General features: G+C 43.3%; 1 protein-coding gene across 1 annotated transcript in view; it reads left to right on the top strand.

Annotated features, from left to right (window-relative positions):
• Positions 1-24,022, top strand: part of CCDC85C (coiled-coil domain containing 85C) — a 106,787-nt gene that overhangs the window by 66,241 nt on the left and 16,524 nt on the right. Inside the window, exons 2-3 of the mRNA XM_014872000.2 lie at positions 444-520; positions 16,584-16,688. Coding sequence (XP_014727486.1) covers positions 444-520; positions 16,584-16,688 — 182 coding nt within the window. The remainder of the gene's footprint in view (positions 1-443; positions 521-16,583; positions 16,689-24,022) is intronic.

Below are 24,022 nucleotides of genomic sequence, written 5' to 3'. Positions count from 1 at the left end.
TTGGTTTTGTGAGTTTCTCAGTTGTTTTTGAAAGAAAAAGGCACGTGTCTGGAGGGCTTGTTTATTCAAACCTAAAAGGAAACATCTTGTTCTGTTGTGGTGTATTTTGGTGCATTCTAGATGAATGAGAATAGCTATCAAAACTAGGAAATTACTTTTATGAAAATACAAAACACAGCGTTTCCACTTCACTTTCCTTCTGTATCACCCACCCCTCAAACTGGCATTGATGCAGATTCACACAAGATATTGCTGTTACTGAATCTCAGTTTTTTAGTGAAAAAGCCTTTGATGGAGTCCCTCCTCACCCGACACACATAGGGTTTTATTCATCAAGTCATTCCCAAATTTGCCTTCTACAGAATGGGAAAACATGTTGCTTCTGACAATACTTGCCTGCACCACAAGAAGCTTAAATGTGTTTTTTTTCTCTTTTTCTAAAGATTCATCTTCCAACTATATCAGGCAACTTGAAACAAAAGTGAAACTCCTGGAGGATGACAACAAGCTTCTTTCCCAGGTAGGTTTTATTGCCTAATAGATATTAGTGTGGCTCAGTTCTCCTATTTCCATATGATTGTGTCTGACTGATCATTTGATGCCAATACCATAATGCACAATGGCTTTTGGTAAACATCCTGCCCAGGAAGAACACAATTCGTATTAACCCCACACAGACAGAATTTGGCCTCCTTTTTGTTAAAATTAAAAAACAAACAAACAAACAAAAAAAACCAAACAGGGAAAAAAAAGTGAATCTTCTGTTAGAGTCTGTGGGTGTTTCAGAGATGAATGCCTCCCTGCAGAACTCCTTGACCCATCTCTGCTCCGGGGGATGCTCTGAGAGTCCAGCTCTGCCTGTGTCCTTGCTGTAGGATTTTGTCTTGCTTGCCCATTTACATTGACTTTTATCTTGTTGAAAGAGGAGACTGTTGTCAAAGTACAGCCTTGGGAACAGTTGTATGTGGTGCAGGCTCACAGCTTTTATTTGAGATGTTACTTAAATCTGAACAGACTCTCTAAAGGGGCACTTTCTGCTTGCATCTCCCTTTCAAAGTCTATTCCATGTGCCACTGTGCTTTTGATCACTCATGATGCTTACCTGTCTTTATACAGCAATGCCAAGCAGTGAGAAGAAAACAGCCATTCTGTCTGGTTTGTCCTCTGGATCCCCTGTAAAACACAGCAGTTGGTGTAAACAGGGGCAGCTCTGCTGCTTTCAATAAGGCACTGTCTATTTAAATCATAAGAAAAGTTACCCTTTTTTTCCTGTTCTTTACATCCTTTCACTGTTTTTATGTTCTACTTTCCTGTCATTTTAAACTTTTTTTTTCCTATACTTTGCTTCTTACTTCGAGCATCTTGTTTCACGGTCATTTTGTTCCAGATTCTTCCCAATTATAAGGACTGGAAATAAAAAAGCCCTTGTAATATTTTTAAGTGCCTTTTTGCCAGTTATGTTGTGCTGTTCTTTGCATTTTACTAAATTAGAGAATAGACTGTTCTGGGATCACATTTCTAAAACATTCTCATTTAAAATAAACAAACAAAAATAATAAAGAGCTCGATGTGTACTGAAGTTTTAAGAACATAATTTTGTCAAATGTTATTTTTTTCTGAAATACACATTTTGACCCGACTCTGAGATTTTTAAAAAATTGCTTCTTTTGCTCAGCTTACACATTGGCCATGCAGCATACTCATTACTAGCCATGGAAAAACTCATAGGGTGCCAAAGGGTTAAACCCCAAAAGGGTGCTCAACTCAACAGCTTTGTAGTTGCTTCATGTATTAATTGATTGCTAATTTGATTTTAACCCCCCTGTCTTTCCTCCCAGACTGAGCTGGTGTCTGGTGATGGTTGAAGCCCGACTGTTTGATTGGAGCTATTGATGGCAGATGGTCTGAGTGTGGGCAGTTGGGGTGTGCATGGATTTGGGGATGGCTCAATGTGCCCTTGGCCTGGCTTTGTCCTGCCACAGCCAAGCACATTACTCTGTCAGATCTGCCTTAGGAGGTCAAGAAAAATTTGGTAATTAATGGTGAAAATGAATAGGGTCTGCATAGCTGCATGGGGTTATTGTATTGAGAGGATGAAACCCAATTAATTTTGGGTTGTGCGGGGCTGCTTCAGGCTCATGTATCAACCCTTCACCTACATGCTGCCTGGGTGTGAAGGCTGTGCTTTTTCCTCCACTGTCCTCAGGGGTCATCACCTTTTGGGCTGTGTTATTACAAATATTTGAATCCAGGAATGAGAGAAATTACCTTAAAATCGCTCTGTGTTCTGGAGAAGGCCAGCCACCTCCCCAGTGGCAGCAGGCACTGATGCCAACCTGGCTGTGATGTGCTGTGCAGCCCTGTGTGATGTCTCAAAAAAACCAGGCCCTTAAAAAAAACCCAGGATCTAACGTCTTTTAGATCACATTCAGGAAATAACTTTATTTCTTATAAGCAGGGAATCAGCTTTCCTTAGGGCAGCAGGACTGTTGAAGCTACTGTGGGCTGGCTGAACTCCCTGGGAGTCTAGCTGCATCACCTCCAGTCTGTCATATTACACACCCAGATCTAGATTTTTTCTCTTTTAATGAGAAAGATTAGGAAAATCTGAATAGACACAAACTCACATGCATATGTACATATAGCTCCCAGCACTTTCCCAAAAAGTATAATCCACTTACTGTGCCTTTACTTGCTTTGTCTGATGGGAAAGTGTTTAGCTGTTACCATGCGGATCTTGGGATAAGACTCTAGTCAGAAAGGATCCTGGCAAACTTTCTCCTGTTTTGAAAGTTGCCAGGTGATCCTGGCTGTTTGAACTCTGCAGTGCCAAACTGGCTTGTCAACACCAAAGTCACATTTTAACTCAGCTTGGCTTTCTCCCTGGGAGTATTGACTTTGCAATAATATTTGCAGCCTGGTGTCAAGAAGTTCTATCACCAGCGTGCTGAGGAGCGATGAAACCTGACGTCCTAAGTAACAAACAGTGCCTGTGCATTAAGGGATTAACAAATCAGGGGTGGTTATGGAAGTCTTCCTGGCTTCCCTCCAACTGCTAAACACGGAGCTGAAATAGTGCTTTATCCAGAGAAACCTGAGAAGGCTGGTGCTCAAAGGATATTTGCAAGCTTTATGGCTGGATTTATATTCCAGTGGCACAATACCCCTTTGGTGGCTGGTGCATCCTGAGTGAAATTTGTTGCTTTATCTTCTTCAGCATCTCTGGAGTGAAGGTGTGCTGAGAGGTGGTGTCTTTGTAGCCCCTTCTGGAATCAAGTTGTTTTAGGGGATCCTGAGCTTGCACTTTTTCTCCTGCTTTACCTGTTATCCTTTCTCTATCTGCACTTTAGATGAAAGCCTCAGTGGGACAGGCAAAAACTTCCCAGCCGATGCCTGGCAGCTGCTCTGCCCTGTACATGTCACCTGCAGCACAGGTGTGCTGGGATTCACACTTCTGTTTTTCAAGTGACTTATTTGAACAGGTTAATGGAAAGAGCTTTTCTTGCTCCTGGAGATCACGAAATACCATCTCACAAGCCACACTGCAGTGGGAGGAAAGGAAATGGACATGAGAGTGTTACTATGATAGCCGTATATGTATGTGTTTTTTTGTTGTTGTTTTGACTTCTTTTGCCTTCTAGGGAAGGACATGATGTCTATTTCTGGTAGGAAATTGATAGGCTTCTGACATCGCTAACCCACCAGTACTCATCACTCTCTCCATTTGCCTTTCTCTGAGGAGAAACGACTCCAGTTTTTACTTTTTTTGATGCAGTTCATGGTGTGATGTTTTGTTGGCGTGGCCGTATCAGCTAGAAGGTCATACTCTTCGATGGCATTGCTGTGCTGGAAAAATCTCTGGCAGCAATTCTGGCCACCCACAACTTTTGTTGTCCTGGTTTATATTGTTTGGGGAGAGGTTGTAGCAAATGCCATTACCAGAAAAGACCACTCAGTCCTGCTCTCCAGTGCTGATAGGTGTCTGTGGTGTAGCCACAGTGGCAAAGACCACACAAAACCCGGTGGGGATGGTGTGACCCTTTCTGACAGGTGTAGCAGGTTTCTGGAAGTTTTAGTTATAATGTAAAGAGGATGAATGAGAGCTCTGAGAAGTGCTGGGTGTTGGTTTCAGAGAACTTCACGGGAATCACTTCTGTAGTTTCACATTCTCCAGGGAAGGATTGCACTGAGCTCTGCTGTGTGCATGCATTTAGTCTGTGCAACATCACATGGGTGAAGTCTTGATTTCCTCTGTGTCATTGTGGGAAATGCCCAGAGGAGCTGGTGTTAACCTTTCTTTAGTGGTGTCTGTCTGACTGGGCGAGGGTACCTTCCATGTTGTTAAGATATAATCCCTGAGGTGGGAGACCATATTTGCTTTCCATTCCTATGAGATAGAAGTGTTCAAGCACAAAATAGACCCCTTAAGCCTCTTCATGCTGCCCCTTGAACAAAAAGGAATTTTTAATTACGCACTTTCCCCTTAAGGTTAGAGAGACCTGTATTTACAACATTTAGGAGCTCCAAAGGTCAGTTCTGGGTAGTTTCATGAATAATGCATACATTTTAGAAGTAATAAGGGTAACAAACTTCTGGCCATTCTTTGACATTATTTTGCATTTTCAGCTCATTCTGTATGCACGCAAGAATCGAGCACTTTTAGCTAAAGCTGAAGTTTATAGACTGTGTGGACTCATCACTTTCCTCTCTCCTTGTAACTAAGTACTGTGCACCATGGGCTGGCTGTCAGGACTCCTTTTGGTTTATAGTCTCTGCTGAGCCTGTCTGCCTTTTCCCTTGAGAGCAGGAATGCCAGAGGCATTTTTCTGTTCAGAGTTGCTCAGGGCACATCACACACCTTTGTTTCAAAAAGCCCAGCTTTTAAAAAAGCAGATGCTTTGGGCAGGTGAGGCTCTAAGTAACTGAATGTTTGACAGGGAAGTCCTGGTGCCTCTTTCACGAAAAATTTCAAGTCTCCTGGTGCAGAGCAGAAACAAAAAAAATTCTTCTCTAGGGAGTGACAGCCCTTGAGATTTATGAAGAACATAAGAGTATTTAATTAAAATTGCCAAATAGACTTCAGTAGCACCAGCACTTCACAGCAGTTCTGCCTGCTAGCTGCTCGGGATTTAGAGAATCTTTGGAAAATCTTTAGAGCATCACTAGAAGTTCTTGAAAACTGTTCTTAGTCTTACTTTTAAGAAATGGTATGCTTTTCCTGAATTAAAAGAAGGCTGCAGCTGTAGAGTTAGTAAAATGATAGTAGACAATGCCTGTAACACTGCTGTTAAAACAGAGCTGAGGTGTTTGAGCAAGGAACTTCCATGGTGTCAGCATCTGCAGGCTGCCACAATTCTTAAGCAAATGGGATCTTGGCACAACCATGCACTCAGCAGGCAGTTTCCAGCATGTTTTTCTGAAAACAAGGGGGAAAATCTGAACCCCAGGACTGAAAAGAGCCTGACAATCCTTAGTACTGCAAAGAGCAAAGATGTAAATGCTGTTCAGTGGAGAGCCTGACCTCTTCCCCAGGAGGAGAAAAAGAAATTGCCCACAATATGCTGGCTGGCTTCAGGAGAGTCAGAGTGCAATTTCCTCTGTTGTTTTATTATCAGCCACTTCTGTGCCAAGTCTGCCATTAACAGTTCCTGCTTGTGGAGTTGCCTCTTGCTCTCAGAGCTGCTATAAGGTCTTAGCATTTGGGCCTCTCTGTGAGTTGGCTCTGGAGGTTTGTCTGAGGCCGTGGCTTGTGCCAGGAGCACTGCACACACTCACCACGACAGGAACAAAATTACAAACCTGTCTGATTTCCCCAAAGTCTACCTATTGTTTGTGTGCGAAGAAGATAAGTATAATTGCTTTAATTTAAGGTCTCACAGGGGAAATTGGAATTTTTTTTTTGTAATACAGAGCTACTCAGACATGAAAGCTTTCCAGGCAGTTGGTCTCCATTTAAATTCAGAATACCGAAGGGGATGTGCCCTCAGTTACTCTATTACCATTTTTAGACAGTGTTTCAATGTTTAGCTGCTTATTACTTTAAAGTAATAAAAAAGGAGATTCGTATTTGGGGTCACATCCAAATATTCCTTTCAAGTCAGCGGTGAGAATTCCTATGCATGGAGGACTCCATGCATTTTGGAGTACAGCTCTTGAAGAAACAGATTTTCATGAGACCTTCTCTCTTGAGACCAAAACTTTGATATAGTTTTGAGAGTGCACTGCATTGCTTACATGTGTAAATGCAAAATATGATAGCAGAATCCCTCAGATGTTGCTTCCTTAGGCGTAGAAGCAGAATCTTAAAAAAAAAAAATAGCATGTGAAACCAATCAATGTCCAAGTGTGTTCCATTTCACCACATTTTATGAATTACAATGACAAGACTGATCTGACCAATTTGCTGTCCAATAAGTTGACTTGAGATGTAAGTAACAATGTGTATTTATTGAATAAAACATTTTTCCTCCTCAAATAAGAAATATATGGTTTTATAAGAGTGGTTCAAATTACCTTCAAGCCCTCTAAGACAGTGGAGTTCCTTCTGTTTATTTTGGACATCGGGGGTTTGAGCTGCTACCTACCAAAATAAATATTCTCTGCATTCATACACTTCTAAAATGCACGATGAGTGAGAGAAATGAGCTTTTGCAATTTGCAATGAAATCTGAGTGATGTACTGTGTGTTCTGGGGGTTGTCACCTGTGGTATCCAGGGATTTTAGGAGAATGTAGATAGAGTTCCCTAAAAGCCTAGGAAATATAATTCAAAAGATCTGGATCCAGAAGTCGACTAACATATAGACAGGGACATACTGGGTTAATTGAGTCTTAGAGATTTGAGACCATGATATAATTTTTTGCAACTTAAAATTTTGAAAGGGCTAGAGCTGAATTTCAGTGTTTGAGTGTGTGTGTGAGAGATGCACACATGCAAAGCTGTCATGCCCCATTTATTTCTGTTGTGGGTAAGCAACAACATTGGGTTTAATGAGGCTCAGTTTAACCTCCAGCTGTGAAATACAGGATTAGTCATATCCTGTGCTTAACCAGCTTTGTAATAATTTCACTAAATTCCACTTTTTTTCTCTGTATGAGGACAGGGCCAAGGAAAAAGCTCCTAACTGCAGTTAGATCAGGCTATGAAGAAGCAGCTTTTTGTGTCTTTGAAACATGTGGAGAGGTTCAAAGTACACAGAGTCTCAGTGATCCATCCATCTGAGAAATACTGAAAAATGTCTTGAGGGGAAACTATGCAATAACTGCAGAGGCTTAAAAACAGATTTTTGCAATGAGTAAAATGCCAAATTCAAGCCCATATCAAGAAAAATTCAGAGTCTTGACATCTGAAAATAACTTGGGCAACAATGGGAAGGATGTTAATCATTCATTGCTTTGAGAAGAAGAAAGCCTCTTTACTCAAAACTGTAAGTTTATGACAAGATTTTCAGTTTTGTTTTGTTTTTCATGAAGCCAGAAATGCAAATCTAAAACTTTATAAGAGACTTTTAAAGAATATTCAGATTTTCTCCAAAAAATCGAGACAGTAATTGATTCTCCCTGGCTACTTGAGTCCTGATTCAGAAGAGAGCTTGGAACATCCGAGTGGTCCTCCAGGGCAGAAGGATTTGGGTGCTCAGCACAGCCCTCAGTCAGCTGGTGGCCAGCATGAGCTAAATCGTGCAAGGGACCTTTGCTGATTTCTCAAGAGAGGTTTCATGTCTTTATTTTTGTCATTCCTGACAGCTCTGTTGTTTTATGAGATGTGGGGAGTGCCTTGAGGGCAGCCCAGAAATGTTGCTATGGCTGCGATTTTGGGAGGAGGTGCAGTGGTTCCCTTTAGACTCCTTGCCTGGAGTGCAGTTGACAGGAGAAGATGAAAGGTGACTCCAGGGGATGCTTGATACTACATCCACATCAACATCTACTTCCCTGGAGGAACTGGGGCAGCATTCTGTAGTTTCTCCACTGGTACCCCTAGTAAAGACACTGATTTTGGTTCCAATGAGCCATGATGGGCTCTATTAGTCTGTGACTCTGAAACTCGTGGCATGCAAGCCACAGAGAGACTTGGGCTGCACCAAATGCCAATGGCTATAGATCCATTTGGCTTTGTTAACTATTGAGCTGCATTTCTATTTGGGTTATAGGTTGTGATACTTGGATCTCTCAGCCGTGCCAGCTCATATTTTCTCTTGAGCGAAACCTGCCAGTTGTGTGATTATAATTATATACTGCAATTTGGTTTGAACTGATTATCTGAGTCTCCTGTGAGTTATGGGCTTGATCTTTCTCTGCAGATCTAAAACAAGAGGACAAAAATGCAGACATTCTTGAATATTAACAGTGTACTAAAGTTCCCTACCTCAGTTGCTACAGAGAATGGAGAGATTTGAAACCTGCCCTGCTTTTATATCCTGTACCCCACTGAGATACTAATAGAAGTCTTTTTCCAAGAGTGATTTTACATGGTAAAATCTGCTAAGCCTCTTACTGACTGTCTCCTGCCTTCCCCAAAGTTGTTAACTCCCCCAACAATGGTGACTTCCAGCTGTCACCAGTGCAACCAGGTGAAATCTGCTTCCCCTCCGACTTCTATGAACACAGATCATGATGTGAGGGAGAAGTCAGAGCCTAGGCAGAAGTGGGGATCCTCATCCCTGTGTTACATTTGTGAATGGCTGAGATCCAGCCATGGCACAGTGCCCAAATACATTTCCAATTCTACATGAACTACTAAAAATGGATTTACTGATGGAAGCGGCTGAGGCTGTGCTTGTGACCTCCAGGCTGAATACTGAAGAAGGAATCAGGAGAATAGGTGTCTTGACAGACCCTTATCCTCTAAAGCCTTTGTCACCAGTTCAAGTGATCCCCAGAAGTGCTGCATGTACAACAGGGATATGAACCAGTGTGAAGGAATTTAATCTCTCCTGTTACAGAAAGCTCATATTATTTCATGACATGGAAGATATTAAATAGTTTTAATCTCATCCCTTAATTTTTTTTTTCCTTATTTGCCGAGTTCTTTCAAGATCAAATATGTTGATTTTTTATTGCACTCTCATGTGCATGATTTCCAGCTTGCCTGATAGATGCTGCTGAAGCTAATGGGACTCTTCACATATACTTAAAGTCAGATATATGCTTTGCTGAGCTTATTTTTGCTTGAATATGTCTTGTAGTGATAACTGCAATTACTGAACCTTAATTCAATTATTTGCTAGCTTCACACAGTGAAATTGCCCATCCCTCAGATTCCTGGTGCGTGAGACACTAAAACATGGATTAATGAGATAAGGGGGAAATGTTTGTGCAAGGTCATGTGGTAGGGGATGTTCTCTGGGGCACAAGGCTGCCTGACAGGGCCAATCACTTGTGGTTCTGAGGTCACAAGAAACAGGGGCCATTGCCCTGATGCCCCTGTGAGAGCTGTGCAAGGCAGGTGCTCTGCACCACCTCCTGCACATTACTTGAGATGTGTTCCTGCTTTGCTTTAGCTCAGCAAAACATCACTGCTCTGCTGTGATACCTAAGGCTGCCTTGGGCCAGATTGTTGTCACAGAGCTGTGTGCTCTGACAGTGCCACTGACCTCTGCAGGTGCAGTACAATGCCCGTAGCTGTGAAGAAGAGTAAGGTGATTAAGCTTTATCAACTGTTTGGGGGGGTCACCATGATCTGAATCTTGATAGTAAGACATTAATGTTTGTGCAGATGGGTTCTGCAAGGCCTTATTCATGAATATAGGGAAAGGGGTTGAAGTTCAAACAATGATATTACCTTACCAAGTGCTGCATATAAGACCATTTGTTCACCTGTGGTAAAGATGCAGGTTTTTTTTTCAAGATGATAAAATAACTTTATGTCTGTTAAGTTTTCACATGTATAATGCTCTTCTGTTCCCTTCTAGCTGGCTGACTGCAATAGCTTATCACAAAATTTCAGTAAGGTAGAGAGAGCTAATGCATCCACGAGCATAATTTTGGAACTGGGGGGCTGCCTTTTAGTACTTGCTGCTGGTTGTTTAGGGCTCTGATTGCTTATTCTTTCACTTGCTAATGGTGTTGATTTCCATTTTTTTAATCATCTGAATGTATTAAATATGCCACTAATTTATTTTTATTTCTGTTCTGCACTTGTGCAAAAGACATTGGTTAGTAATATCTGTGTTTTCGCCAAGTTCAAATCAATGCCATTTGCCTATGTGAAGAGAAGTGTGCGCTTTCAGCTAAATTGCTACAGGAAATAGCAGAAAAAGGTTTTGAGCTAAACCTTCCATTTAATTACTCAGTTGCAAACAATGGGTTGTTGAGTGTCAAAATTGAGGCAGTTTCAATTACTGGAACAATTATGGTTTAGAGTATTGTTGCTGGTAGGTTAAGAATTTATATTACAGTGGCAGACAAGTAATCCAGGTAATGGGCAGTGCAAGAGTCCATAAAGATGAAGGCAGCCTGACATAGTGGGCTGAAACAAAACCTTCTGCATTTTTTTTTCCTCTTCACAAATTTATATAATCAAAAGCCAAAGTCTCAACAGAGTTTTCCATCTAACATCCAAGATTTATGGGGTGAAACTAAAATCTGAAGTAAGAATGATTTTTTTATATATATACTATTTTTTCTCATATAGAGAATTACCCAAATCATAAGCCAAAATCCTTATGGGCTTACAAGGTTCAGGGTGTGATGTCCTTGCCCTATTGCTGAGGACCAAGTTCACTCTGATGTTTGAATGATGGCTGAAGGAAATCCTGGGCTTTGTAAAAGGAGAAATACCCACTGAAAAATGGAAATTGTGTGTCTGTCAAAGGGCTGGGTGATGGTGTGGCATAATAATCTGTCCAAAGAAAATCTTCTGGACTGGTGTCGATAAGGGTATGTTCTCTTGTCAATATTGAGTTCCTTGCAGTATTCCTTTCCATCTAGTTGCATTTCATACTGTTACATAATTTCTGCTAAAGTTACGTTGAAAGCAGATATAATATTAATACATTTAAGTGCTGCCGTGTGTAATCTGCTGTCTCTTGAGCTTAGTGCAAGTGGGTCTGCATCGTAGAAAAATGAAGCTGATTATTATAAACCCTTGGAAATGACAGTCCTTTGGGAAGTCTGCTCTCAGTGACTCATGTATGCTTGATTCTCTGTGTTCTGGACACATTTTGCCATCCTTTTGTACTCCCCAGAGGTAAACAAAAAAGGGGCTCCTGACCTTCAGTTTGGGGCTTTGTTGTGTGTTTTTTGGTCTCTTGCAGCTCCTTATCACATCCACCAAAGCTCCAGGGGTGCCTCGGATATGCTCAGGCACGGGATGCTCGTGTTCAGACACCCAGATTGCTCCCAAATGACCCCACAGCCCACGGGGAGAAGGGAAGCTGTGACCCTTTGTGAAGGCTTTAATATTTCCACCGGGTACAGGGTCAAACTGATCATTTATGATTAAATACTTATTTTAACCTCTTTTCAGCCTTCATCTGCCAGAACTCATGCGAAAGGGGGGAAAAAGTGTTTTCAATTAAAGGCTACTTATGTAACGACCCTGTTTTGAATGCTAATTCATGAATTACTGGGAGCTGACAGTGCTGCTTTTTAATTTTCCTCGGTCACTTCAGAACATAATTCTAATTGAAATAGTTTTTTGCTAATCTCTCATAAATGCTGAGAACTTTCTGTCAAGTAAATTTCTGTCTTTCTGTATTTAATTTATGTTAAGAACAGTCCATTTTGTCGCATCAAAGTATTTCAGAATTAAATATTTGTCTTCTTTTTTCTCCCTTCTAGTAGAAGTAACACTGAAGTATAACAGAAAAGATAATTTGTCTGACTTGTCTCTAAGTTTTCAACACTTTATCTTCACAGTTGGTCCAACATGGCCACAGCACTGATCTCACTTTACTGGACAGAAACGGAAAGGAAAATAAATGTTTCTTAGTAGTACTTTGACCTTAAAATACCACAAACACCATCCATCTTCTTGTGTTATTTGTGTTATTTTTCAATTGAATCACTCAGCACAGCAGGTCAAAAAGTCAGAGGCCACCATTTCTTCTGTTTGCTAGCAGGATAGAAAGCTTTGATAGGAACAAGTGTTTGCTGTTTTTTCATTGTTTTGTTTCGGCTTTTTTTTTTTTTTTTTTTTTTTTTTTTTGGGATGTAATTTTAGTCTTTGGTAAGCACCAAGACTTTAATTTCTATCTCAAGCATTTAAAATTATACATTATTTGTTATGGAAAATACCACTTTCTACCCATCAAATTGCTTCTGTAATCAAATTGCTTCTGTTTTCTACACAGAAAAAATGTTGGGTTTGCAGTCTATTTTTACTAAAAAACTTGATTTGTTGACCCTACTCTTTTCTCAGTGGTAGGAGTAGGCCAAACTCACTTCCCTGGTGGGAGGGGAATTCCTGTGTCCATTTGTTTCATAACAGGCTGATGAAGGTTTTGCTTGGGCTTTGGTCCAAGAATGGTATCTTCTGGGGTCACTCTTAAGTCATGCCAAGTTAAAAGATTTATTAATAAACGTTCTGTCATTTTTTACGAGTATTGAGGAGTGACTGTGTTGGGATGAGCGCTGTGGGGTGACAGTGCTGGCAGTGTGGCACAGGTTTGTGCTGCAGGGCAAGGCGCTGGCTCTGCAGGCTGATCCCCGTGCTCATCAGCTGGGAAGAGGAGGCAATGCCATGGAGAGAAGGGCTGAGTTAGACTGAGGGCAGGTCTTGCACTTTTGTACCACTGTGAAAATCAGGACATGTTGGGTTTTTTTGTTTGTTTGTTTTTTTAACAATGAATGCAACTAGGGTTTGCAAAATGCTCTCACAATAAGAGAGCAAGAGCCACTCCGGAGTAGTCAGTGGCCAGTTGTTTGCTGGGGACAAGTGTGTGAGTCTCCTGAGCTCTCACTTGGTCTCCTTTGCTGTGTCCCTCCTTCTGTCTCTGCTCCTCAGCTTAGGAAACATTTCCAATAAAAGTTCAACTGAGACTGCATGCTCCCACGGAGTTCTGGTTCAGATGAAAATGACTTTGCTGATGAATTCCTTGAAACTCCAGAAATGTGAAGTGATTTTACCTGAAGGATAATTTATTATAGATATGTTGAGATAATCTCCAGCAATGATGATGAACAGAGATGATCAGGGATTCTACTTTTAAAATGTCTTTCTGACTAGAAAAGCAATTTGGGATCCACTTACATCTCAGTAATGAAAATTGGGTAAGGTAATAAGAGATTTCATTTTGTGAGTGAATTGACAATGCAAATACCAGGATTTTTAATTTAGGTTTAAGTGGAGTAATGGCTACTCATTCTGATGCATCATTAGTCATATTGCTTTTTAATGAGGAATTCACTTTCTTTCCCTGGTTAGCTCTAACACTGATAGCAAAGCCTAAGGAATGTGCAAATGTTTAGGGAGGTTTGTTGAATATGTGTCACTGCACCATTTTCATTTTAAAAAGGAAGAAAAAGCAGTTTTATTTCTATGGTGAAAAAAATACACATTTGCTTTTAGTATGGGGAAGATAAATAGTGCAAAGCTGTGATTGGTAGCTTGTTGTAAAAAAGCACAAACAGTTAAAGTAACATTCCCAAATAACTTCTAGAAAATATAGAAGGAAAATTGCATTGAGTGGAGGGCTCATGAAAGGGGCTGGCTTTGTGACAGACAGTGGGAGGAAAAAGTTTACTCTGCCCATCTCTGACAGGGATGTCTTCTAAATAATGGCAGGTGAAGACACTTTTTGTCCTAGCAAACCCACTCTCTGCTCCAAACACCTCATTCCTATTCTGGATAGATCTCTGCTCAGCATATTTATTTCTTAGATGTCTTTTCTTTTTCTTGTCCTATTTTTTTTCCTCTTTTTTCCTTTCTGTTCTTTAATTAAGAGCTTGTTTTGATGTTCATTGAACTCAGTGGGAATCTTTCCATCAAATTGAATGCGTTAGGTCAGATTCATAATCAGCTGCCACTGAAACAACCTAACAATAGTTTTGTCACACGCTAGTGAAGTCTTAAATGGGATTTGCTTTAAAAAAAGCAGTAGAACTAATCCATTATGAACACTTGTTAGAGCAGAGTTTTGACTGTATCTGTGTATTTACCAACACAATTTCAACCAATCTTAGCCAAGTTGAAATTATTGCAGACTTTTTCTCTAGGCAGGAGCATAGGGAAGTTAATTAAATCAATTTAAACGAGTGTATTTCTAGCGACAGCAGTGTGATACTGGGTGTTATCTGGACTTAAGTTTGGTTGTCTTCCTTCCTCAGTTGGGCAAAAGCATTTTGACTATGTGTGAGGACAAGCTGTAATGTGATGAAATATATGGGGAATCCAATGTAGACCACCTAATTCAGATTTGGGGGCAAGACAGCAAGTTTCTGGGATGCAAACAAATGTCCACCAAATCTCTTTCTCAGGCCTGTTACTACATTTCTGGTGCTCCATGATCGTGTGGCATCCTGCAGGTCTCAGTGTGGTTTGCAAAACTCTGAGTAATCTATGGCCTCTGAACTGCTGAGGCAACACACATTCTGGAGCAGAGACTTCAAGGAGATCTGCAACCTCTGGGATCTCCAGCACGAAGACACAACCTCACATTTTGGCTCTGCTGTTTTATTCTGCTTTTCCCTTGGCCACACAAGTGCCCCTTCATCACAGATGTCAGGGAAGAGTGCCTGAGCTCCCTAGCTGGCAGCTGTAGGGAGTGGGGAGCAGAGTGCCAGGAGCTCTCCAGGAGGTTGCTGTGTCCCCACGCACACACAAGAGTGGAGGAGAGGTTGCACACAGCAGCGCTGTGGGAGCACAACCAGACAAGGTGAAATCCTTTCAGGATAACCACCAGGAGACATCACATGCCTGGGACACTGCCAGTAAAATAAGTCTTCTTATAATCTTCCTTTGTGACCTGCTAACCTTTCTTTGAAATTATATACTTCCCAGGAATAGTGGAAACTCAGTTTTGCAGCAGTCACTTTTCAGCTTCAGAAGGAGTTATCTCCTTCAGATCTCTCTGTCTCTGACTCTCTGTTGTGAAATGTGAAAGAAATACAGGCCACATCTTCTCTCTCTGTAAATTCAGGAGAATCCCAGATATCTGATATGCTGAACTCATTCTGTATCACTTGATTCCATGTGAGACACAACAGGTCCCAGCAGATTGGGTCATACAGGACCAGCATCCATTTCTCATTATGGCTTTCTTGGGAACTGCCCTTCTCTTCACAGCTTATAAAAGGAAAGTTGATAGGGTGAGGGCACCAGAATGGTTGTGAAAACACTGGGTCACTGCAGAAGTTTTAACCTAAGAAAACAACATTTTGAAATAAAACCAAAGCTGAATGTCAACTAAAACAGGCCACATAGCTACAAGAAAATATTTCTGACACTGATAGAAAATAATATATCCACTCAGAGTGCATCAATTCTTCTCTTTGAGCAGGAAATGGAAATGAACTTTCATTATTTCCAGAGATCTGTGCATGACAACAGTGTCCAAAGTGTCTGTTATGTTCAGGCCTTTGGGTTACTGTGGGGTTTTTATATACAATTGAGTTGATTTATGAGATCTCCTGTTAAATTTTATTGCTCCAATGACTTTTCTTTGGTTCTTTTGAAGTAGAAAACATAATTTCTATAGCAAATGGGAGTCGAAAGTCTTAATGGAGCATAAAAATCTGAAAGGTCATGATTTTTTAGCTTTAAGATAGAGGACAGTATACTGCTTGATACTCTTAAAAATGTGAAAAGTTAATGAGGATGTTTATTGGTGATAAAGATAGAATCTTCTCCCAGACCTTTGATTTTGGCTACTTGTATATTGACTTTTTCTGGGTGCACTTTTATAAATGAGAAACATTTCTCATTCTTCCCATTTCAAGATCACAGAGAGAATTAAAAACACAAGGCAGAAACTTTGTCCCAGGGAGATTATTCACCCAGTGCTCCTTCCCCTGCGAGTGCTGACTCTTGGTTGCATTTATCTGGTTTCTAGGGTCATATAGACTACCTTCATTTATTTGACTATGTTTAAGACCTATGGGCGCAAGCAAATTTGTAACCAAATAAGAAACTGTTCCTGTCAACACACATTTTGCAAGCTTAGGTGAATCATAGCAGCACTACTTATAAACCCTTAATCTAGAAAATGTCTCCTGGTGTGGGTTTTTTGGGTGTTGATTTTTTTTTGTTTTGTTTTTTTGTTTTTGTTTTTGTTTGGGGTTTGTGGACTTTTTGCTGGTTTTGATTTAATCTGAAGTCTCAAAAATATTTTTTATGTGCTTCTTAACAAATGTTTTTATTGAACATGTAGGAACTTGGGCAAAACAAAAATGCCTTCCTGCTTTATCACGTAATATTGCAGACCTTGAACAGTTCACTTCCAACTGCTTGCAGGTGTTTTCTCTAGGACTGGACATGGAAAAAACATTTTATTACAGTGTTCACTGTCACTGTTGGTACAGGGAGAAGTATGAGAACCGGTCAGGGGACAGATGTGGTCATGGGGAAAGCCAGGACATCAGGAGGGGCACAGCTTTCTGTCTGCTCATTAATGTGCACTGTCCTGTTTTCTCTTGTCTTTGCAGCAGTCCAGCACGGGCGACCTGAGGACTCTGAGGAAAGGATTGTCCCCGTACCACTCAGAGTCACAGCTCTCATCACTGCCACAGTACCAAGACTCCCTGCAAAACGTAAGAGATGTTTCCTTACCTGTACAGGCAGAGCCGTGGGCTTCCCCAAGAGTGGGCATGGCTGGAGGGGGCAGGTGAAGATTACGGGGGAGCTCTCCAAGTGATTGTTCACCCTGAAGCTGGTGTTGCAAACGTGCAGCTAAAACCTGCAGATGTTGGGAGGATGGGGAGCCCCTGGAACATTAATCTTTGCCTGAATTTAGTTCATCAACTTCTCAGCATGGGTTTTCAGTCAACTGACAGTCACTGATTCGTGTTGTGAGTCTTTGAAAGTTAGGGTGAGTCTTGTTACACCTGCAGCTTCTTCTTGGTAAATGCCCTGTGCTTTCAGTAAAAAAGCTGGTTGTGGATGAAGCTTGCCAGGTGTCTGGCAGTTCATGGACAGGATTGTTTAGTTAGTAAGTTTTTAGACTTCTCTGTATCACATATGAGGTTTGTGTTTCCTAAGATTTGCCTGCATTGCTTCTCAAACCACTGAAGAATCTTGACTAAAGCCTCTTGCATAAGATGGAATCTGTGTTGCTGTGCCAGGGCACCCATGTGCTAGGCATGGCTGAGGATCCTGAGCCCTGCCAGGTGTTTGCCTTCCAGATGTTTCCCTCACTGCTTGGGCCTCCATGTTTGCATGGTGATATTGTTTTCCAGATTACAGGAAGAGTGTAGAAGCTGTCAGAGAGTCCTGGTGCGAGTGGATGTGTTATGAATGTGAGCAAAATCCTGACAGCAGCACAGCTGGAGAGTCCCTGCTCCATGTCTGGGACACTGCTCAGGAGAGCTGCAGGTCCTGTAGTGTTGGCAGGTCATGTGTTGGCTGCTTGATTGAGAAAAAGTAATTCTGTAGATTTAGTGTGTCTCTTACAGTTATAAAGAAGGGCACAAATTTAATAAAGTTTGCATAAATAAAACTCAAGTATGGAAGCATATCCCCTTTAATGATGGATGGATGGATGGAGATGCTTCAAGCAAAAAAAAAGGCGGATAAAACTGTCCAGGTGAATATTCACTTTTCTAACTTTGTGCCCCATGTATAAAGACAGGAGACGTTATAGGGAGTGCAGAGAGACTTGAACCTGGAGATGTTTGTCTGGCTGTGCCAGCCTTAAAATTTTGGAGATTTTGCTTTGCCTCTGTGGTGTTTAGGCTTTTGATGCCTTTGTTCCAGGCTGGCAATGCTCATTCAGCCTGTGCTGGTTGCTCCAAGGAGTGCTGCTGCTCATGGTTTTACGTTTATCTTGTCAGTCAGGCTGGGATATGTGTAGCAGCTTTCTGCAGAGGAGCTGTGCTGGGATGGGAGCTGGCAGGAGAGTTTTCTGCTTGAGCATTGGCCCCTACAGTTCACCAGGGCTGTGTGAGGGCTGGTAGCAGATGGTCCTGCCTGCTGGAGCCCTTCCTGGCTACTTGTCCCTGTTTTCTCTCCTTCCTCAAGGAAGAGATGGCACCTGGCATTTGTGGAGAGGCCTGGGTGCTGTGTGACATTCACTTTCATCTGTCACCCTAGCTGTGTTCTGCCCTCTTTATGGGAAGTTGATAGAGAAAAAAACAAAAGCAGCTTTGGATCCAAATCCACATTGTCTGAGATACTTATGTAGCCATTTATTTACTTATTCGATACTTATGTAGCCATTTATTTACTTATTCCTACCAAAATCCCTTTGGTTTGTGGCTTGACATGATACACTGTTTTTGTGACAAAGGATAATGATCAGAAATTCATGCAAACGTCTTTGAATGACTTGAGCATGCCCAGAAGTGGACATTTAGATGCACTTGAGTTTCTCTGTGGCTTTTTTTTTATAGACAGCAGGCATGAGTTTGTGAGAAATCATTCTTTTTTGTGCCTTCAAAAGCTGCATGTGGGTAAGTGATGGACAATTGGTGTCAGCTTCAAAGCTGTCACATCCGTTCAGGGTTTCATCATTGGCACTGCCCGTGGAGCTCTTCGGGAAGCTCCTCAGCACATCCCTCACTGTCACACAGGTAAAAGCAGGCATCACTCCAGCTCTCCAGGGCTCTAACATATCCCAGTTGATGACATAGGGGCACCAGTGCCCACTCAAGATGCAGAAGCAAAAGACACTCACAGTTGCACTCTATGCATTGGGCTTCATGCACATGGGTAATTTTAGATTTGCTCTCTAGTCTGCAGTGGTTACCAAATATCCAGGAACAGCAGTCCTTGGGGTTAGTCTGACCTACAAGACCCTGGCCTTTGCAAGGGAAGGTGTGATATACATGTTAGCTTGAACTGATAGCAGAATGGTCAATTTTTCCAGCTCTGGGAACTGTCACCTAGCATCATTTAATGAAGTGCCAGAGTACTGTGTCCTTTGGGAGATGAGGGTGATTTCCTCTGGCTTGCACTCATGAGAGGAGGCAGCAACAAGCTCCTGATGGGATCTGCCGTTTCCCTGGGATGAGACTAAGCTGGATAGGCTGGCTCTCTTTCTCCCATTGCCAGCAGCCTCCAGAGCTGCTCAGTCTCAGGTTGAGTTGATGTCCCAGGCATGAGAGCTGTCTTTGAGGTACCTGTAATCCGTGCACTGCTGAGGACTCTGTGACCCACCTGGCATCTGGGTATCATGGTTTAACTGCAGCTGGCAACTAAGCCCCGCACAGCTGCTTGCTCACTTCCCTCACATCCAGGGGGACATCCAAGACCCCAGCAGCACAGCTGAGGATGCATTTGGGGACAGAGGCATGGCCCAGAACTTGCACCTCTCTCTTGTGCTCTTCATGGGTGCTCTGGCTGCCATGTGGACACGTGTTCCCTGCAGACTTTCATGTACCTGCCCACTGCCCTGTGGCTGTGCCACAGGCCTGTCTCAGTGTCCAGGCATGAGAAGTGACCTGAGGGCTGCTTATGGTCCTATGGCTGAAGGTACCGTCACCTTGAGAAGCTCATAAAGCAGCTGCCTGGAGGAACCATTTATCCACATTGGCAAAGAACACCATTAAACATGAACCAGCTTGTTGCTAGCAGTTGGAGCTAGCCTGGCTGGCTCAGATTTTAAATCTGCTAGCAGTGTTCATGTGATTTATAATGGGAATACTGCCTTTGGTGGGAGTAACTGCAGAGATTTGTAATGGAAATACTAAGGCTAGTGTGGAGGGAGTGTGGATGGAAAAGTGTGTGTGAAAACACCAGCAGGAATTCTAGGGGAAGGGATGCTTTGGCCTGTGCTGATGGCCAAAGATGTGACTGGCAGCAAACAAATGGGTAAACACCACAGGATGTGTGGTTTGCATCAGGACTGGGAGGTCTGTGCTGTGATAAGGCCACACCACAGATGGCTCATCAGCAGAGGACTGCTTCCCTGATAACGGGAGCAATGTCACACCACGACTTTTCTTCCTGTGATTCCAAGAGGAAGGAGTAGATAAGATGCCCAAAGTGATGGAAAGGAGGCAACAGGCAGCAGCTTTCCTAGGGTTTTTGGAGGGTGAGTAAGCAAGATGCTGAGATAATGATCAGCCTGTAATAACCATTGACTCCTAAGGCATGTGAAAAATGTGTCCCAGAACCCATTTCTTTGCTGTCAATGAGGAGGGATGCCTGGGCTGTCATTAGGACTTGCTGGTGGGTGTCCCTTCCTTTCTGTGCCACACACAGTGACCCTGACCACCTTTTGGTGAATATGTGAATGTGTGTTTGTAGGTATGTGGGTGGGAGTGACGTGTTAGGTTAAAATAATCATCACCTTCCCCTTCCTTAAGTTTTTGTACTGAGTTTGTAGCATTCCCTTGCTGAGGAGCAGGAGCTCCTGGTGGTTCCTGGGTGCAGAAGGATGTGTCTGCCAGTGCTGTAGGTGGTGACTGGAGACCATCCTGGGTCTGGAACTGGGAATCCCTGGGGAAAGCACCTGCAGATAGAGTCTGTGAGAGCCGAGACAAGCTCTGTCTTTTTGAGAAGACAATGCTGATGATGCCAATACTCAGCTTTTATATATGCCCCTGAGGACTATAATAAGTATCTCCAGATAAAAGTGAGATTTCTGCTAGAGTGTTCAAAGCTGCTTTTCTCAGGAGTCTGTATAGACTACAGACCCGACTGGGGAGACACAATTTATTTTTTCCCTTTAAATCTGTTCCAGAAACAACAAGGTCTGTAGGAAAATGCAAAGGAGTAGTAGTGTGGTTATGTAGTGGAGAGCACTGAACTTACAGGACGGCTGAGTCTCTGGCTTCCTGACACTGTTTCTGAGTGTATTGCTCTGCAGTCCCCACTTCTTGAAAGATGCAAAGCCTGGGAGATACATCTGGCAGCCTGGCTGCAGCAGCAGCCCCTTCCCTTGATTCCCACCATGCTGACACAACGAGTCATGTTTGGTACCTCTGCCTTGTAGAGATACTTGGGGGAAGTGTATTTTGTTTTGCCAGATGGCACACTTGCTATTACAAAAACAAGCCCAAATGTTTGTGGTCTGTAGGTGTAAAGAGAAGCCATTAGATGGAGTGGGAAGGGATGATGAGTCCTTGGCTGAAGCGCTGGCTGTCTGCTGAGCCTGTGAGAGTAGTGGTGAGGAGAGGTGATGTGAAGGCACACAGTAGCTAAACCCCAGCCCCAATGACAGTCCTGTCTCTCCCTTTTGGCTGGAAAGACAGTGATCCCCATCCTGTTCAGTACAAGGCGGAAGAAAAGCAAGAAGGTAACTTGGTTTCTCTGCCTCAGCTCCCTGCAGAGGAAGGACAAAACTGGCCCCTGAACCAACCTGGTGTAGGCAAGGAGATGTAACTGTGGCCCAAGCCTGGTCTTGGGTCTCACTGGGGAGTCCAGAGCAAGTCTTGTAGTCCCTCCTCAGGCTGCATGGGAGCAAATCTATTCCTGAGAAGAACTGGATCAGCTTCTTAAAACCAACCTGACTTTTAAAAAGCTTGAAATGGCAAAAGATCACCACACTATTCTCTTTGTGATGTCCTGAAGATGCACCCAGAAGAGTCAGGGGAACCTTAGGAGCACTGATTGCCCCTGCAGAGCCACCTGGTGCACTGGGGACCTTAGCAGGGCCCCAAGGTGTCCCAGCACAGCAACCCCTCCACTGCCAGCAGGGAACCCCCAGCTCCTCACAGTGCTACATGGAGCACCTTGGCAGGGGGATCCCTGGCTGTCCAGTGCCTCTGGCATCCCCAGGGTTGCATTTGAGTTTTCAGTATCTCATTGCAGCCTCTCAAAATGCCTTCAGTCCCTTCTGTTGCTTCAGAAGCCCATCCTGTGCAGTGCCCTGATGGTCCCGTGCCTTCTCCTATCCCAGCACCCCATCCCCTGTAGCTGTCAGGTGAGCTGAGCACAGCTGGTGTGTGTCAGAGGATGACTCTAGGCTGGTTTCTCACCTTCCCACATCAGTGATGGCCATGGTGTCTTTTTAGGCAGGGAGGAGAAATGATTGAGAGAAGTGTGAGAAGTGTGGCAGAAGGCAGCTCCTTCCCACTGGCTCTACTGATACCACCAGGATGTTATTGAGCAGACAAAAAGAGAAATTATAAGGTGGCTGATTTGCTGCTGCAGCAACAGTAGCCATGGGAGAGAAAGTAAAATGAAAGTTTTGTTGGGATTTATGGCCCAGGGAGTGCTGTGGTGAAGCCTCAGGGTGTATCACCAGCAGCTGAGAACAAACCAATCCATTTTTGAAGGCAGCTGCCCTTCATCTGCTGCTATTGCAGAGGCTCTGAGCAGTGGGTGCTTTTCTCCCCATGGCAGCTAACCAGCACAAAGTTTGGCAGTGACGAAGTTTGGGGATTTGATGAGCAAACGAGGCATTGACAGGTTATGCCCATATCTGCCCTTACAGGTAACCACAGGAAGCAAGAAAAATTCATCTGCTTTGAGAATCTGCTGTAGGTTCTCATGCTCATTTTTCATGTACCTTTGTGTGGGGCTGGCAATGGGTCAGGGGAGAGGCAGGGACACAACAGATTCTTGCTCTGCCACAGGTCTGGAAGGGCAGCCAGGCTGAAATGGAGACCTGAGGGGCGATACAGATGTGCACAGAGGCTTTCACCTGCAGCATCCCCAAATCAGATTTGCTTCAAAATCATGAAAGTCTTAAAAATGCCCACCGTTTCCTTCTGAAACACAAATGCGCTTGATGTTCCTTTATCAAAAGTAGTAGCACCTTTCAAAATCCTTACGCTGACAGTGCCCCTGTGAGTCAGTCAGAGTTAGTGCACTTGGCTGCTGGTACAGCGTGGGCTTGCTCTGTCCCGACAGACTTTTCTGTTTGCCTGTGCCAGGTGGTTACGGGCTGAAACTGCTCTGAGTATGTCATATTGATAAGGGTTTCACAGTCCGAGGGGGCAGCTGAAGCTGTCGGTGGTGATTTTACCAGATGCACCCATCCCAGCGCTGTTACCAATCCAGAGTGACCGCTCCCCTCTCCCCACCGCTGCCGGAGAGGCTGACTCACCGGCTCTGCATGCTCCAAGGAATCTTCCGAGTCTGGGACTGTGATCAGCTCAGTGCTGAGAAAAGACACCCTTCCTGTTTGTAATGACATCCAGTTGCAAACTATGTCCTGACTTTGTTTTTCTGTTCGGGGCAGTCCCTGAAATCCTCCCTTCCCTGCGGTGCCCCAGCACGGCCGTACAGCCCAGCTGTGCCATGCCTGCCAGGGAGAGCAGCTTTTCTTCTCTTGGGTGTCTGTGATGTTTGCTGAGAAAGCAATGAAAGTTAAATTGTTTCTTTAATAATCAGAAAGTGCCATGTAAGTCCTTGTTATTACTTAAGAGACATCCATGCATGCTGGGAACACCATGAAGATGCAGGAGGAGGTGGCAGAGACACACAGACGGGCTCTGTCTGGCTTCTGTGTGGACCCAGCAGTTAATTCATGGATTTGAATGTTTACGTGACCAGCTGCTGTCTATGATTAAAGGCAGCAAATTAAGTAATGCCAAAGAAGATTATCATCTGCAATAAAGTCCCTTGATTTGATAAGGAAGATGCTAATACAGAGAACTGATGGCTCTGAACTCACTCCCTGTCAGTGGCAAGGACCTGTGTTGTGCTGGAGAGCTGGATCTGTTTAGGAATCTTCCACAGGTTCCTTCTCCTGTGCCTGATGGCAGGCTATCAAGTGCTTGCAGCTGCAGGGCAGCCCACTGTGTCTTTGGGAACACAGGACTGTGCAGCCATTTATTTAGGTGCCCAAGAAGGGAGCTGGTGGTTCGGTTTGAACTGGATGCTGGCAGGTTTTCTGCACGGTAGGGTAAGCATGGAATAACAGCAGCCAAGCACCATCACTACCTGGATCATCTGCCAGGCACACAGGACACAGTCGGGTGCTCCCTGGGTCCAGTGAGGGTATCCCATACTCAGGTATCAGGGGTCTGGCATCATC

Source organism: Sturnus vulgaris, chromosome 6 (genome assembly GCF_052056855.1).
Source record: "Sturnus vulgaris isolate bStuVul1 chromosome 6, bStuVul1.hap1, whole genome shotgun sequence".
NCBI lineage: Eukaryota > Metazoa > Chordata > Aves > Passeriformes > Sturnidae > Sturnus > Sturnus vulgaris.
Note: the sequence above shows the minus strand (reverse complement) of the source record. Positions and strands in the feature narration are given on the sequence as shown.